This window comes from Erinaceus europaeus, chromosome 2 (genome assembly GCF_950295315.1).
Source record: "Erinaceus europaeus chromosome 2, mEriEur2.1, whole genome shotgun sequence".
Classification (NCBI taxonomy): Eukaryota; Metazoa; Chordata; class Mammalia; order Eulipotyphla; family Erinaceidae; genus Erinaceus; species Erinaceus europaeus.
Window position 1 is genome coordinate 46,795,619 of NC_080163.1, and position 14,701 is coordinate 46,810,319.

A 14,701-nucleotide genomic window follows, 5' to 3' on the forward strand; every position below is an offset into this window, starting at 1 on the left:
GCCCCCTGCGCAGCGGTGCGGCTCGCGGTACCTCCCAGTGGGAGCTGCGGTGTGAGTTAGCGCCCCGGCCTGGGCGGAGGGTGTGTAGTGGCGGCGTTATTGGGATGCGCGGACCATTTCCTTGCGGGAGGGCGTCCAACCCTCGGGAAGTCCAACCATCCGAGCCAGTCACCTACCCCAATCGGTGTGCGGGTTGTGATTAGTTACCTCTCTAGGAGGTTCGGGAGGACACACCACGCCTCCCGCTTCTGGTGCGGCAAACCGGCTTCCTTCAACCCGCTGGGAAGATTGCTGGCTATTCACCCAGTCGGGGTATCTGAGGGCAGGAACCACCCCAAGCGTGCAGGATAAGGCAGTACATACGGATGGACTGCCTGCCTGTCCTCCCCACCCACCTGAGCTGCACCCACCCTCAACACTACGGGAGGGGGGGCGGCGCAGTCACGCACGCACCCCACTCGCGCTCACCCGCGCGCTGGGCTTTTGCTCTCCGCCCCGCACACCTGCGCTCCGCCCCTTGGTGCCTGGCCCGCCAAGGGCGAAGGCATTTGGGAACCCAGGGCGGCTGAGGCGGCCCCCCTTTCCCTCCCATCTCTTCCACTTCCCCGGGCAGGAGTTGTCCGGAATCTGTCGCGGTTCCCTACCGGCCAGCATCCATCCCTCTCCATCCTTCCCTCCCCCCCAGCCTGCCACGGCACGGGTCCGCAGCCGCAGCCCGGAGCCGGTGAGGTGGCGAAGGGGGGAGGGGGAGGGAGCAAGGGATGAGCGCCGGGAAGGCGCCGGGGGCCCCGAGCCTGAGGACGCCCCTGAAGACAGAACCCAAGCCGGAGCACGGAGCCACAATCCAACCACCGGTACCCGGGTGGGCCAGGTGTTCAGAATGGGAGGGATGGAGAGGAAGGGAGTGAGGGCCAGGGGTGTGCAAGAGAATAGGCAGGGGAGGGGGGCTGCAGAGGCCTGATTCGGGCTGGCGCGGAGGAGGTGCAGACGCTGACTCAGGCAAGGTTCTTCCCTCCGGCCGCCCGAGAATTCCGTCCTATCTGCGCTGCAGTGTCCTTGGGAGGGACGGGAGCGCAGACCAGCGGGGAAGAGGGATGCCCTGGGCGAGTCCTGTATCGGGGACTTGCGCAGCCCCTGGACTGGACGGCTCCCTGGCTGGGTAGGGGTTGCGGTCGGACCTCTTGAGGTTCGCCTGTTGGGATCCTGAGGGTGGCTTTCCTATCCCTCCCGACCCCTAGCTGCAGCCCTCTAGCTCTAGACGGCGCCCTGGCCCGCGCTCGCCCCCCAGGGCCTCATGTCGGAACCACAGCCTGACCTGGAGCCGCCCCAACATGGGCTGTACATGCTCTTCCTGCTTGTACTGGTCTTCTTCCTCATGGGCCTCGTGGGCTTTATGATCTGCCACGTGCTCAAGAAGAAAGGTTACCGCTGCCGCACGTCCAGGGGCTCTGAGCCTGACGACGCCCAGCTCCAACCCGGTAAGTGAGTAACCCAGGACCTTGCTACCTGACCCCTCTCTCTCCGCTTCTTTCTTACTTCCTGGCCAACAGACCCAGACCAAATCCTGGTCAAGCCTTCAGGACTAGTGATATTTTCTTGAGTATTGGGCTCCCATTGACCTCCTTTTTTTTCTGTCCTGCCCCATCTGTCCAGAGTGATGACAGATAGGTAAAAGGATCTGTGTCTTAAGCAATCAAGCCACAGAAGGCACCAAGTAATGCCCTTCCAAAGCTGACTCATTTCCCTCTTCCTTGCCAACCTTTCATCTTCCAGCTGAGGATGATGACATGAACGAGGACACAGTAGAGAGGATTGTTCGGTGCATCATCCAAAATGAAGGTGGGTACAGCCTGACCTCTTCCACCCAACCCCCTTCGACTGTCTCTTGCCCTGACCTCCACCTCCACTGACTCCCTCTTTTCCTTCTCCCCTCAGCCAATGCTGAGGCATTGAAGGAGATGCTGGGGGACAGTGAAGGAGAAGGGACAGTGCAGCTGTCCAGGTGAGCTGGAAGCAAGGGCCAGTATGACTTAGCTTGCCTTGGAGAGTATCCTCTCCTCTAGCACAAGCCTCTCCCAGTCTTCTTGCATGTTGGGGATGTGGTAAGAGAGTAAAGCTATAGGAAGAGGGTTTTGTTGAAATCCTGAATCTTTGAGAACAGAACCCCCATGTGGATATTATCAAGCCAAACTTTCACTCCTTTGGGTTAAGCATCACCCTCTTCTGTAGCAAATAGCCCTGGGAGGGAGAACACATAGTCACTAACACGTTAACATTGAGTTTATTAGATAAAGATAAAATGAGAATATTGGGATGTGGGGAGAGTGGGGCATCTGTGAAAGAACAGGATTGAATGAGACATGGAGAGAGATGGGGGTATCAGCCTTGTCCCTTCATCCCTACTGTCCAGTGTGGATGCCACCTCCAGCCTGCAAGATGGAGCCCCCTCCCACCATCACACAGTGCACCTAGGCTCTGCAGCCCCCTGCATCCACTGCAGCCGCAACAAGAGGCCTCCTCTTGTCCGTCAGGGACGCTCTAAGGAAGGAAAGAGCCGCCCGAGGCCTGGGGAGACCACTGTGTTTTCTGTGGGCAGGTGGGAACAGAGGGTCCCAGGTAACAGGAAGCTGAAATGGGGGCCCTGGTGATCAGTCCCCTGACTCCAAAGGTGGTGGACTCCAGCTTTTTTTCTCCTGAATTGTGAGGTACAGCAGGAGTCAAGCTTTATAATGCATCTGGAGAGGTCTCTGCTGCTTTTGCCCAAAGAGAAGAGACCACCAAACCCAGGTGTCTCTGGCTGGAGGGAGGGACACCGGGCATTCTCTCACTTGCTGTTTTAAGCCTAGTGTTCTCTCCTCTTTCAGGTTCCGTGTAACACACATTGAGAAGCGCTATGGGCTGCATGAGCATCGTGATGGCTCCCCTACAGATAGGAGCTGGGGGTCTGGTGGGGGACAGGACCCAGGGGGTGGCCAGGGGTCTGGGGGAGGACAACCCAGGGCAGGGACACCTGTTTCCGAAAGCCAGCCCCCTGAAAGGCCACAGCTTCAGACCAGCTCTCCAGTACAGAATGGAGGCCTCAGGGAAAGCAGCCTAGTCCCTTGTGCATTTGAGGGGAACACTGGAGCCTCTGCAGAGCCAATACTAGGGATCAGAGGAAGGGATACAAGCCCGGGGCCAGCCAGCCAAGAGGCAAGTGGACAATCAAGCAAATCAGACACTTCAGATCACCAGGTATGAAGACATGGACTGAGCCATGGTGGGCTCAACTTATTTTCCCCAACTCAGAGCAGGGGTGGGGGGTGGGGGGGGGCAGGGCACTGATATAATCCATTTCCTGTTCTCCCACTGTTGATCCCTACCTCCCCTAGGTGTCCCCACCACGAGAAGCAGGGCGTATGTGAGGTGAGTTCTGAGGCTCAGAAGGAGGGTTCTGTAGCTCCTGGGGGAGAGCTGAGGCATGGCCTTTATAGGGGATACCACTCCCTTCCTCTCTTCCAAGCCTCACTCTTCACTGTGCTGACCGATGGACTACCAACCAGCAGGGCTTAGGGGTGGGCAGGCATGAAGCCCCTCCTCCTCACTGGACAGCACTGCCCCCCAGCTGTGGGACCAGCCCTATATCCACCTAAGAATGCAAGGTCTCAGGCTGGGGGACCTTGTGAGAAGTACCCCCCCCACACCCCTATCCCTCAGTTTCTTCCCCCTTCCCTGCCTGCCAACAGGCTGCCTGACCTGACTTCACCATCTCCTCGCTCCATATGCCAGAGTGTGACAGCTGGGAGCAGGCCCCTGCCCTCAGTGGGCTCCTAAAGCAATAGCACCTAGGCCCCAGCCCTCTTGGCACAACAATCCCAGGCCCTGGCTTGGGCTTCGTGCCCTTTATTCACTGTTAATAAATCTGCTCAGACTATTACAGCTGCTTTGCATACTGGCTCCACCTCCTTCTGACAGGCCTGTCCCCGGCCCAACACTCAACCACAGTGACCCTTCAACTGTAGTGGGGTAGGTCACTGGGCCAAGGTAGAGACAGATGGGCCATGCAAGCCTTTGTGGGGAGTGGGTTCCAGCCCCAGAGATGTCAGGGTATTTCACCACTCTAGAGGTAAAATGGTGGCAGAACAGAAAGGGGTATTTCCAGCCCCAGAGATAGCAGGAGAATGGGGGGTGGGAGGTTGGGTTCCAGCCCCAGGGGAAGAGTAGAAAAAGAAATTCCAGCTTTGGGTGGTAGTGCTCCGTATCATTGGAGGGGATAGTGGTCTCTCACAGCTTGGAGGTCAGGGCAGCAGTATCACTGGGGAAGCAGTGATGGCCCTGGCTTCAGGTGAGGGAATCTGGGTGGCCAGGATCTGGGGCTTTGGCTGGCGGGGGAGGTGGTGGTCGCATCTGTGGGGAATACATAGTCAGTACTTCAGAGGCCTCCCTAGCGGGTAGCCCTGTCCATTTGTCAGCTCCACAACAAAGCAGCATGAACTGGAGTGACCCCTTTCCACATCTTTTCCTCCAAGGGAAGCACCCTTACCGGCCTGAGTCGAGGTGCCATCATGTCCAGGGGTCCAGGACAGCCCACTTCTTGTTCTAGGAAGAAAAGTCACGAGCCAGTCTTCAGACTTTGGTCTGTTCACTGCTGTATCTCCAGCACTTAGGACAGTGACTATTTGTTGGGATAATGAACAGTCACCATAAAATCCAGTCTAGCTATCTTCAACAGTTACTGGGCATCTGCTATATAATCAGCCCTGCTCAAGGAACCAGATGGAAGGTGGAAGCCACATACTCACCCTCCACACCCCGCTACCCTATATCCTCCACATTGCCAGAACCCAGTAATGAAGCCCAACAAGTGCAATGAATGCATGCTAGATATCCAAAGTGAAGTACGGGTGCTGGGGAAAGGGAAGATGCTCGTGGGGATCTCCTGGGTTAGGAAAGGAAGCTGTGAAGAAAGTGGAAGGGCAGGAAGGGGTCAGAAAGGACAGACATTCCAAAAGGAAAATGATGATATGAAGTAAGGTTTCTGCAAGATTCAAGAACACCTTGAGCAGAAGATGTGTGTTGGGGAAATGTTAACTTTTAAAGAATAATAATATGGCAAACTGGGAGGAATCACAGAGGATAAAATATTGGACTCTCAAGCATGAAGCCTTAAGTTCCATCCTTAGTATCACATGTGCCAGAGTGATGCTCTGATTCTCCCTCCCCTATCCCCATTAAATACAATTTAAAGAAAAAATAATAGTAATAAAAAAACAATTACTACTCATGTTTCTTTCTCTGTTTAAAACATGCTGGGTCCGTGAATCCCATGAGATGACCAAAAAGAAAAAGAAATGCAAAATAAAGAAGGCCAACCAAATCGCACACTAGGAAAGTAAAGAGGGCAAAGTATGAACAGTGGGCCCAGCTCCAAGCCCACACTCCCTGCCCCCATGCTTCAATGAATCTGATGGGGGAGAGAGAGTTCTAAGGCGATAGAGGAGCCATGTTTAACCTAGGAACCTCAAGCTCACATCTCTTCCCCTCCCAGCCACCTCATTCTACTGACCTGCAAGCAGGACAGGTGTGGGAAGGCCATCCAAGGTGGAGGTGGGTGCAGGAGGGGAGAAGCTGGGAGGAGAAGGAGATGGCAGTGTCTAGGAAAGGAGACATAGGGTTATTCTACTCTACTCGCTTTTCCTCTCATCTTCCTTCGATCCTTGCACCATCACAACCCAAAGCAGGAAGTGCCTAAATGTTTACATCCAGGTGAAAGCTGGAGTTGACATGAAATTCAGCAACCAGTTTGTACTGACAGTTACTATATGCCAAGTGTACTATATACACTTAATCTTTACTTGTTCATTCATTTCTCACCCCTACCCCAAGAAGTAGGGATTTTTAGGGTCCTATTGCTAGAGGTGAGATTAATGCTGAGCCTTCTCTATAAATCAAGGAGCCAGTTAGTGACAGAGTCCTTACAATATCCTGAATCCTGGATGTCACTCCTGTGTTCTTCCTGCTATGTGACAACAGGTACCTGTTGTTCTATTTTAAGTACCTCCTGTGGGCTATTGTGCTAAGGGCTCATTACTCTAATCATGATATTTAGCCTGCTGAGTGGGTATCATTATCCCCACTTTACACATGAAAAAACAAGCTGAGAGAGGTCAAATCATTGCCTCAGGTAACAGAATAGGAATCTGAACTCAGATCTAGCCTGCACCAAAGACTACCACTGAACCCACGTGTACACTTAATTTCCCTTTCCCCCTGCATAGTCAGAGGAAATGGGGAGTTCTAAGTCACCATAAGAGGTGACTCTGCAGAGTCGGGTGGTAGAGCAACACATGGAGTGCACATGGAGCGAAGCACAAGGACCGGCTTAAGGATCCTGGTTCGAGCCCCTGGCTCCCCACCTGCAGGGGAGTCACTTCACAGGCGGTGAAGCAGACCTGCAGGTGTCTTTCTCTCCCCCTTTCTGTCTTCCCCACCTCTCTCCTTTTCTCTCTGTCCTATCAAACGACGACATCAATAACAACAACAACAATAAAAACAAGGGCAACAAAAGGGAAAATAAATATTTTTAAAAATTGAAAGAAAAAAGAGGTGAATCTGGAAAGGGAAGGGATCATTTAGAAGCTGTTTCACTAGGGTGGGAGGATCAACCCAGAGCTGACCAGGGAGGAGAAAGACTCACCTGTTCTGGATCTGAGAATTCAAGTGGCCCAGGAGGGCCAAGAAGCTCCTCCACCAGTAAGGAGGGGAAGACCCCAACATGGCCCCCAAATTCTCCCCTCCAGAAGCCATCATCCACTCCATCCTGGGCCCGAGGCAACAGACGGATGAGTGCCCCCTCGGGGAAGCTTAGCTCCTCTGTGCTCTGCGCCGTGTAGCTGTACAGGGCACGGGCCAGGAACGCTGCAGAAGTCCAGGAGAGGCGGTGAGGGGAAGAGATGGTGTCCCAGGACCATGACACCCCAGGATTCCAACCATTCATTCACTTTTCCCCCGGGTCTAGGCCCTGATTCAGATTTTTCACTTTCTTACCTGTGGGTTCTGACCCTGAGGGAATGTCACTGTCACAGCCAGTCTCAGGGGAGGAAAGGTCCGGGAAGTTGAGGTACTGCTCAGGGACAAAGCCTACCTCGCCGTGCTGGTTCCGAGCCTGCTCCCCCAGCAATATGAACAGAGAGCAGACTTGCCTCAGCAGCCCACAAACCTGGCCCTCTTCCACTCAGCCTTCCAGCTTGCTCTGGCTGGGTCCCTCCCATGGCTGCTCTGCCAAGGCAAATGCCCAGGGTCCATACCCACCTTGACCCATTCATCAGCATCTCCCTCTTCTATAACCTCCAGCCACTCGCCTTCTGTGATGGTCAGCTCGTCCTCTCGTACTGCCTGGGCCCCATAAGGAAGGATTCAGAAATTGGCTGTGCCCCATCCCTGCCCATTTCAGGTCCACAGCCCAATTCACACCTGATAGCCAAACACCACGTGTGCAGGGCAAGGAAGGGGTTTGGTGGCTAGCGTCACTGGGGCAGGCTCCTCAAAGAGCTCCCCTGTCTCCTCACATTCCTCAAAGTCAGAGAGATCAGCATCCTCAGCCTGCAAGGGTAGAGAACAGAGATCATTGTGAGGCCCACTCTCTGGCACCCTGAATAACCCCCATGCCTCCATGCTGTACTTCAAGAACACCTCCAAGGGACCATCATCTGTTCACCATGCATCACAAGCAAAATCACAGAGCAGGGTAACAGTAGCAAGAATTTCATGATTACAGTACTGAGCAATGGTAAGTATAATGCTAAGTATTAATCATTCTGATCAATCTTCATAATAGTCCAGCTTTGTGTATTTATTTGGTTTGTATTTATTTATTTATTTATTTTTACCAGAGCACTGCTCAGCTTTGGCTTATGGTGGTATGGGGGACTGAACCTGGGACTTGAGAGCCTCAAGCATAAAAGTCTTTTTGCATAACCATTATGCTATATACCCCCACCCTTTATTTATTTGTTTTTTTTTTAAAGTATTTATTTACTGGACAGAGACAGACACTGAGGGGAGTGGGAAGACAGAGACAACTGTAACCCTACTTCACCACTTGCAAGACTTAACCCCAAAGGTGGGGACTGGGGCTTGAACCTGCATCCTTGCATATTGTAACATGTATGGTCAACCAGGTGCACCACCATCTTGTCCCTATTTGTTTTTTCTTTAAAAATATTTTTTTAAATATTTATTTATTCCCTTTTGTTGCCCTTGGTTTTTTTTTTTATTTTAGTTATTATTGTTGGATAAGACAGAAAGAAATGGAGAGAGAAAGGGGAGAGAAAGATAGATACCTGCAGACCTGTTTCACCGCCTGTGAAGCGACTCCCCTGCAGGTGGGGAGCCGGGGGGCTAGAACCAGGATCCTTACTGGTCCTTGAGCTTTGCACCACCTGTGCTTAACCAGCTGCACTACTGCCCAACTCCCTTTAAAAATATTTTTTAGGGGGCTGGGTGGTGACTCACGCAGTTAAATGCACATAGTACTGTGCTGAAGGACCTGTACAAGGACCTGGTCCCCTCCTGCAGCAGGGATACTTCATGTGTAGTGAAGCAGGTCTGCAGGTGTCTTTCTATCTGCCTCCTAATTTCTCTCTGCACTATCAAATACAACAGAAAAAATAAAAGGAAAAAATGGCTACCAGGATTCATAGTGCCACCACTGGGCCCCAGCAATGCAACCCTGGTGGCAATAATATATATATGGTTTACTAGATAGAAATTGAGAGGGAAGAGGGAGGAGGTATGGAGATTGCTTAACTGGGTGTCACACCACCCAGTCCCATAGCCCAGTTTTATCTTGCATAAATGATTCACCTTATTAATTTTTTAGATAGAGGCAGAGAAAGAAAGAGATATCATAGCAACCAAAGCTTCCTTCAATGTAGTAGTGCCCAGGCTCGAACCTGGGTTGTGCACATATGCACAAAGAAACACATTATCCAAGTAAGCTATTTTGCCAGCCCTCACTTTATTTATGAGGAAAAAGACTTAGAAAGGCTAAGTCATTTCCCAAGATCGCACAATTAGTGGGCTAGGGAGACAGCAAAATGGTTATACAAAAACTTTCATGCCTGAGGCTCCAAGTTCCCAGGTTCAATCCTCAGTACCATCATAAATCAGCTAAGCAGTGCTCTAGTAAAGAAAAAAAAAATCAGGCCAGGTGGTGGTGTACCTGGTTAAGTGCATATATTACAATGCACAAAGACTTGGGTTGAAGCCCCTGGTCCCCACCTGCAGGGGGGAAAAGTTTTGCAAGTGGTGAGGTAGTGTTGCAGATGTCTGTCTCTTTCCCTTTAAATCACCCTTTTCCCTCTTGATTTCTGGCTGTCTCTATCTAATAAAATAAATAAAGATTTGGAAAAAAAACAAAACAAAACAAAAAAACACCACACCACTACTAAGCAGAGTGGTTGGTATCTGAAATACTGACAGATTGCTCCCAGAACCTTAGTTCATATTATCATCCGATACTCAATAGAAATTTGTTGAGGACAGTGCAAAGAATTCTGCCTAAGTGATGTTGTCTAAGCTTCACAAAAACACTTTGAGTTAGGTACTATCATGACCCCCATTGTATAGTGCCTGCCTTCCATTGTGGAGTTTTATGCCCTGGGTGTGTATGGGTGGGGATGAAAGCAGCTTACCGTAGGAGAGAGATCCCTTTGGGACAACCGAGCCTCGCTGAGCCTTCGCTCCTGCTCCATCTCTTCTTGAGCCTGAGTCATGACTGGCTTCAGCCAGCGCTGCACATCCAAGCCAGCCCCCTCCAGAAGGGCCAGCCGGGCAGCCCCCTTCACCTGGCTCACCTGGCATGGGGAAGCAGGATCAAAGCTATGGTTGGACCTGCTTTGGGAGGTGAAACATACTCTTTTCTCTACCTTTCACCTCCACGCTCAGCACCATCAGAGGACTGCAAGAGGGTGCAGCTAAGGGAGGAGCAGCTCAGTGGCTCCCACCCCAGCAGTGTGCACTACCTGTGCCCGCCGGATATTCTCCTTCACTTCTTGCAGCCGCTGTTCTATGCCTGGAATCTCACGCTCTGGAGTCTGCTGCCGCCTCTGCTCCAGCCGCTGCAGCACCTGGTTGGGAACACAGAGGGCAAGGTGGGTAGACAGACTGTGGAGCACAACTCACTACAGACCCAGCACTGTGCCAGTGATTTCCCATCACTGTGTCATTCCATCTCCCCTATTATCATCCCTACTTCAGTGAAGAGGAAACTGAGGTCAAGAAAGACTAAGTCACTCCCTTGCTCAGGGCTACGGGGCAGGATTTGAACCCAGGCAGACCCAGCACTTAAAGCTGTGCTCCTAACATTGTGCCACACACTGCTGACTTAAAATACCTTTCCCTCCTCTCCTGTCCACAGCCCCATGTCATCCCCATCTCCAGAAACTGCCCATACAGGACACCTATACCTCCAACCCCACCTTACCCAACACCCATGGTTCTTGATCTTGTAGTCCCGGGCAGCACGGCTTGTCCAGCGCTGAACCTCTTTCTCCAGGCCACTCTCCCCAGCCACACCTCCTGTGCCCCCCTCCAGCTCCAGAGCACACACCTGAATGAACAAAGGTGCTGTCAGGAAAGCTGGGGGCTGGTTCTCCTTTACTCCCATTCCTTCTAGTTCCCCTTATCTCCCCCTTGTTCTGTCCCTGATCTCCAGGAATAAGGAAAAAGAGGTAGGGCACACTATGTCCAGGGATGCACATGTGGACACAGACACAGAAATGGAATCCAAGGGGCAGGGTGGTGGTGCACCTGGTTGAGTGCACACATTACCATGCTCAAGGACCTAGGTTAAAGCCCCTGGTCCCCACCTGTAGGGGGTAAGTTTCACAAGAAGTGAAGCAATGCTGCAGGTGTCTCTCTTTCTGTCTTCCCTCTCAACCTTTCTGTCCTATCAAATTAAAAATTAATTAAAAAAAAAAAGAAAGAAATGAGATCCAAGTTGAGGGACAGAGGTGAAATGAAAATTCCACCAGTAGCTGGGGAGACAGCTTAACTAGTAGAGCATCAGACTTTTATGCCTGAGGTTCCCAGTTCAATCCCTGGTACCACATGTACCAGAGTGGTGGTCTGGTCCTTTTTTCTCCTCTCTATTCTGTCTCATGCAGAACTTTTCCTCTCATAGGCAATATGTAAAATAAATACTTGAAAGAAAATGGCAGGGCAGAGAAAAGACATAAGGTAGAATAGAGTCTGTTAATTTAGGTTCTACTGAGGGAGATGTGAACTAAACTCTGAAACATCTTCCCCACGATTAGCCATTGTGAAGCTAATACTGGGGCAATGACGATGGGAAGAGGCCAAACAATAGACCCCATTCACAGCACTTCCTTCCAGTGGAGCAGTGTGGCCTCACCTGGTCAGCCCCTGCTGGCTGGAACTGCTGAGGAGGTGTGGGGAAAAACACTCCAGGCTCTTGCAGAAAGAGCTTCAGGTCTTGCTCCCAGCTTACCTGGGGGGGGAGGGGTTGGGAAAAGTCAGTAAGGCACAGTGGCTCCCTCTCCAAGCCTGTCCCCAGCCTCTCTTGGAAAAAAGAGAAGAGTGAGAAGGAAAAGAGGGAAGACATACAACAAAATGGTCTGTTCTGGGAGTGGAGGGTAGAGAGACTCTCTGGAGCTTTCTTCCAAGGCTCAGCTCTCACCTGGGAAGTTGCCTGCCCCCCACGGCGGGCGTGCTCCAGGGCCGTCTCTGCAGCTTCCAGCTCAGTGCGGCTCAGTAAGGTCAGGGGGTCCCTCAAGTGTTCCAACAGCTCGCTGACCAGGGCCTAGAGAGAAATCCAAGATACTGACATTCTTTCCCCAAGCCTCTACTGCAAGGCAGGATCACTGTCCAGGTTTAGATAGGTGATGGGCATGGGGTATAGGAAAGAAGGAAAGAAAAAGATGTTATTATTGCTTCTAATAATAGGGTCTCATGTGCATAGTACTTAACAGTTTAAAAAGCCTTTTCAAAGAGAGGTGTGTACTCCTATGTTCATAACAGCACAATTCATAATAGCTAAAACCTGGAAGCAACCCAGGTGCCCAACACCAGATGAGTGGCTGAGAAAGCTGTGGTATATATACACAATGGAATACTATGCAGCTATCAAGAACAATGAACCCACCTTCGCTGACCCATCTTGGACAGAGCTAGAAGGAATTATGTTAAGTGAGCTAAGTCAGAAAGATAAAGATGAGTATGGGATGATCCCACTCATCAACAGAAGTTGAGGAAGAAGATCTGAAAGGGAAACTAAAAGCAGGACCTGACCAAATTGTAAGTAGGGCACCAAAGTAAAAACCCGGTGGTGAGGAGTAGACATGCAGCTTCCTGGGACAGTGGGGGGTGGGAGTGGGTGGGAGGGATGGGTCACAGTCTTTTGGTGGTAGGAATGGTGTTTATGTACACTCCTAGTAAAATGTAGTCATATAAATCACTAGTTAATTAATACGAGAGGGGGAAAATTAATTGTATGTCTCAAAGTTTTTCAAAACACAAACTGAATCTTTTCAATATATAGGCTGTGTAATTGATATGCAGATTCTCTCAAAAGCCTAGACCAAGTAGATCAGAAGCAACCAATAGCACAGCTATATACAAGATAGTCGGTACTGTACAGCAAACCCTAACAAAAGGACTTTTCAAAGTTAACCCAATTACCAAATAATGTGATGATAACATTAACTATCAATTGTCTTTTTGAACCCTAAGACAGCAGGAACCTCACATCTCCAATATAGAGCCCCTACTTCCCCGCAGTCCTGGAACCCTTGGATAGGGCCCACTTTCCCGTATGCCTCTCCCAATCCATATCAAATAATATTGCATCTGCCGATCACAACCTAACCAACGCAACGATTGCCACCTCAACATGCTTCACTTCAGACTGTGTCCAGAGACTTCACGTGTGGAATGACAACCCTTCACTTCATTACTCGGGTGAGACCTTTCCTTTCATAGTATACTCTCATTTCATCTCAGGTGGTTCACTTTCTAACAAAGTCCCCAAACCTAGATATACACCATTTTCTGTGAGAGAGAGCATATGTTCACACGTATCTATAAACTACTGCAAAATATATGCCTGAAAGCAGAAGTGCACTAGAGTTTGCAGTGAGTACCCCCCTAACATTTCCTCTCCACTATTCCAAGCTTTGGGTCCATGATTGCTCAACAATTTGTTTGGCTTCAGATGTTAACTCTCTTTTCAATCACCAGGTTCCAGATGTCATCAGGATGCTGGCCAGGCTTCCCTAGACTGAAGACCCCACCAATGTGTCCGGGAGCTCCGCTTCCCCAGAGACCCACCCTACTAGGGAAAGAGAGAGGCAGACTGGGAGTATGGACCGACCAGTCAACGCCCATGTTAAGCGGGGAAGCAATTACAGAAGCCAGACCTTCTACCTTCTGCAACCCTCAATGACCCTGGGTCCATGCTCCCAGAGGGATAGAGAATGGGAAAGCTATCAGGGGAGGGGGTGGGAAATGGAGATTGGGTGGTGGGAATTGTACGGAATTGTACCCCTCCTACCCTATGGTTTTGTTAATTAATCCTTTCTTAAATAAAATTTTTTTTTAAAAAAAAGCCTTTTCACATCCATTCCCTGGAGCCCCACTCATCTTAGAAAGTAGTTAGAAGGGCCGGATGGTGGTGCACCTGGTTGAGTGCACATGTTACAGTGCACAAGGACCCAGGTTCGAGCCCCCAGTTCCCACCTGCAGGGGGAAAGCTTCACAAGTGGTGAAGCAATGTTGCAGGTGTGTCTCTCTTACTCTCACCCTCTCTATACCTCCCTTCCCTCTCGATTTCTGTCTATAAATTTTTTAAAAATTTAGAAAAAAAAAAAAAAAGAAAGTAGGTAGAAAATGGTGGAGATAGGGAGTCAGGCAGTAGCACAGAGGGTTAAGCACACGTGGCACATAATGCAAGGACCGGAGTAAGGATCCCGGTTCGAGCTCCTGGCTCCCCACCTGCAGGGGAGTCACTTCACAGGCAGTGAAGCAGGTCTGCAGGTGTCTGTCTTTTTCTCCCCCTCTGTCTTCCCCTCCTCTCTCCATTTCTCTCTGTCCTATCCAACAACAACGACAACAATAACCACAACAATGTTAAACAACAAGGGCAACAAAAGGGAAAATAATTAATTAATTAAAAAAGAAAAAAGAAAATGGTGGAGATATCATAAAAGCTAAATAAACAGACTTTCACACCTGAGATTCCCAAAACCCATGTTAGAGGCTTGGGTGGTGGCGTGCCTGGTTGAGTGCATATGTTACAAAGTGCAAGAACTCGGGTTTGAGCCCCCAGTCCCCACCTACAGGAGGGAAGCTTTGCGAGTAGTGAAGCAGTGTTACAGGTTTCTCTCTCTGTCTCTCTTTCTCTCTCTTTTTTTTTTGCCTCCAGGGTTACTGCTGGGGCTTGGTGCCTACACTACAAATCCACTGCTCCTGGAGGCCATTTTCCCCCCTTTTGTTGCCCTTATTGTTTATCATTGTTTTTGTCATCATTATTATTGTCATTGCTATTGCTGTTGTTGGGTAGGAAAGAAAGAAATGGAGAGGAGAGGAAGACAAAGAGGGGGAGAGAAAGATATACATCTGCTTCACCGCTTGTGAATTGACCTTCCTGCAGGTGGGGAGCCAGGGGCTCGAACCCGGATCCTTAGTGCAAGTCCTTGCACTT

General features: G+C 50.5%; 2 protein-coding genes across 11 annotated transcripts in view; one reads left to right on the forward strand and one right to left on the reverse strand.

The window, feature by feature from the left end:
- Positions 1-11: 11 nt before the first annotated feature.
- On the forward strand, positions 12-5,254 carry RELL2 (RELT like 2). 6 transcript variants are annotated; one of them, XM_060180051.1, is made up of 8 exons: positions 12-51; positions 216-854; positions 1,239-1,478; positions 1,774-1,839; positions 1,936-2,002; positions 2,411-2,596; positions 2,865-3,234; positions 3,372-3,920. In XM_060180051.1, the coding sequence occupies exons 3-8, from the start codon at positions 1,295-1,297 to the stop codon at positions 3,402-3,404; spliced, it is 906 nt and encodes a 301-aa protein (XP_060036034.1). In that variant the 5' UTR covers positions 12-51; positions 216-854; positions 1,239-1,294; the 3' UTR covers positions 3,405-3,920. The 6 variants fall into 6 exon arrangements, with proteins under 6 accessions (XP_060036034.1, XP_060036058.1, XP_007519047.2 ...); XM_060180075.1 differs by lacking the exon at positions 12-51 and adding an exon at positions 4,509-5,254 and having other exon boundaries at positions 130-854; positions 3,372-3,405; XM_007518985.3 differs by lacking the exon at positions 12-51 and having other exon boundaries at positions 130-854; positions 3,372-3,405; positions 3,503-3,920.
- The window catches only part of FCHSD1 (FCH and double SH3 domains 1), a 16,994-nt gene continuing 5,691 nt past the window's right edge, over positions 3,399-14,701 (reverse strand). For 4 of the 5 annotated variants that reach the window (XM_060180013.1, XM_007518986.3, XM_060180022.1 and 1 more), the window contains 12 exons: positions 11,681-11,803; positions 11,396-11,491; positions 10,466-10,591; positions 10,005-10,109; positions 9,675-9,836; positions 7,453-7,581; positions 7,291-7,374; positions 7,027-7,144; positions 6,677-6,897; positions 5,546-5,633; positions 4,523-4,578; positions 3,399-4,386 (listed from right to left, as the gene is read on the reverse strand). In XM_060180013.1, the coding sequence (XP_060035996.1) occupies positions 4,321-4,386; positions 4,523-4,578; positions 5,546-5,633; positions 6,677-6,897; positions 7,027-7,144; positions 7,291-7,374; positions 7,453-7,581; positions 9,675-9,836; positions 10,005-10,109; positions 10,466-10,591; positions 11,396-11,491; positions 11,681-11,803 (1,374 nt within the window). In that variant the 3' untranslated portion in view covers positions 3,399-4,320. The remainder of the gene's footprint in view (positions 4,387-4,522; positions 4,579-5,545; positions 5,634-6,676; positions 6,898-7,026; positions 7,145-7,290; positions 7,375-7,452; positions 7,582-9,674; positions 9,837-10,004; positions 10,110-10,465; positions 10,592-11,395; positions 11,492-11,680; positions 11,804-14,701) is intronic. The other variant, XM_060180016.1, reaches the window with a different exon arrangement.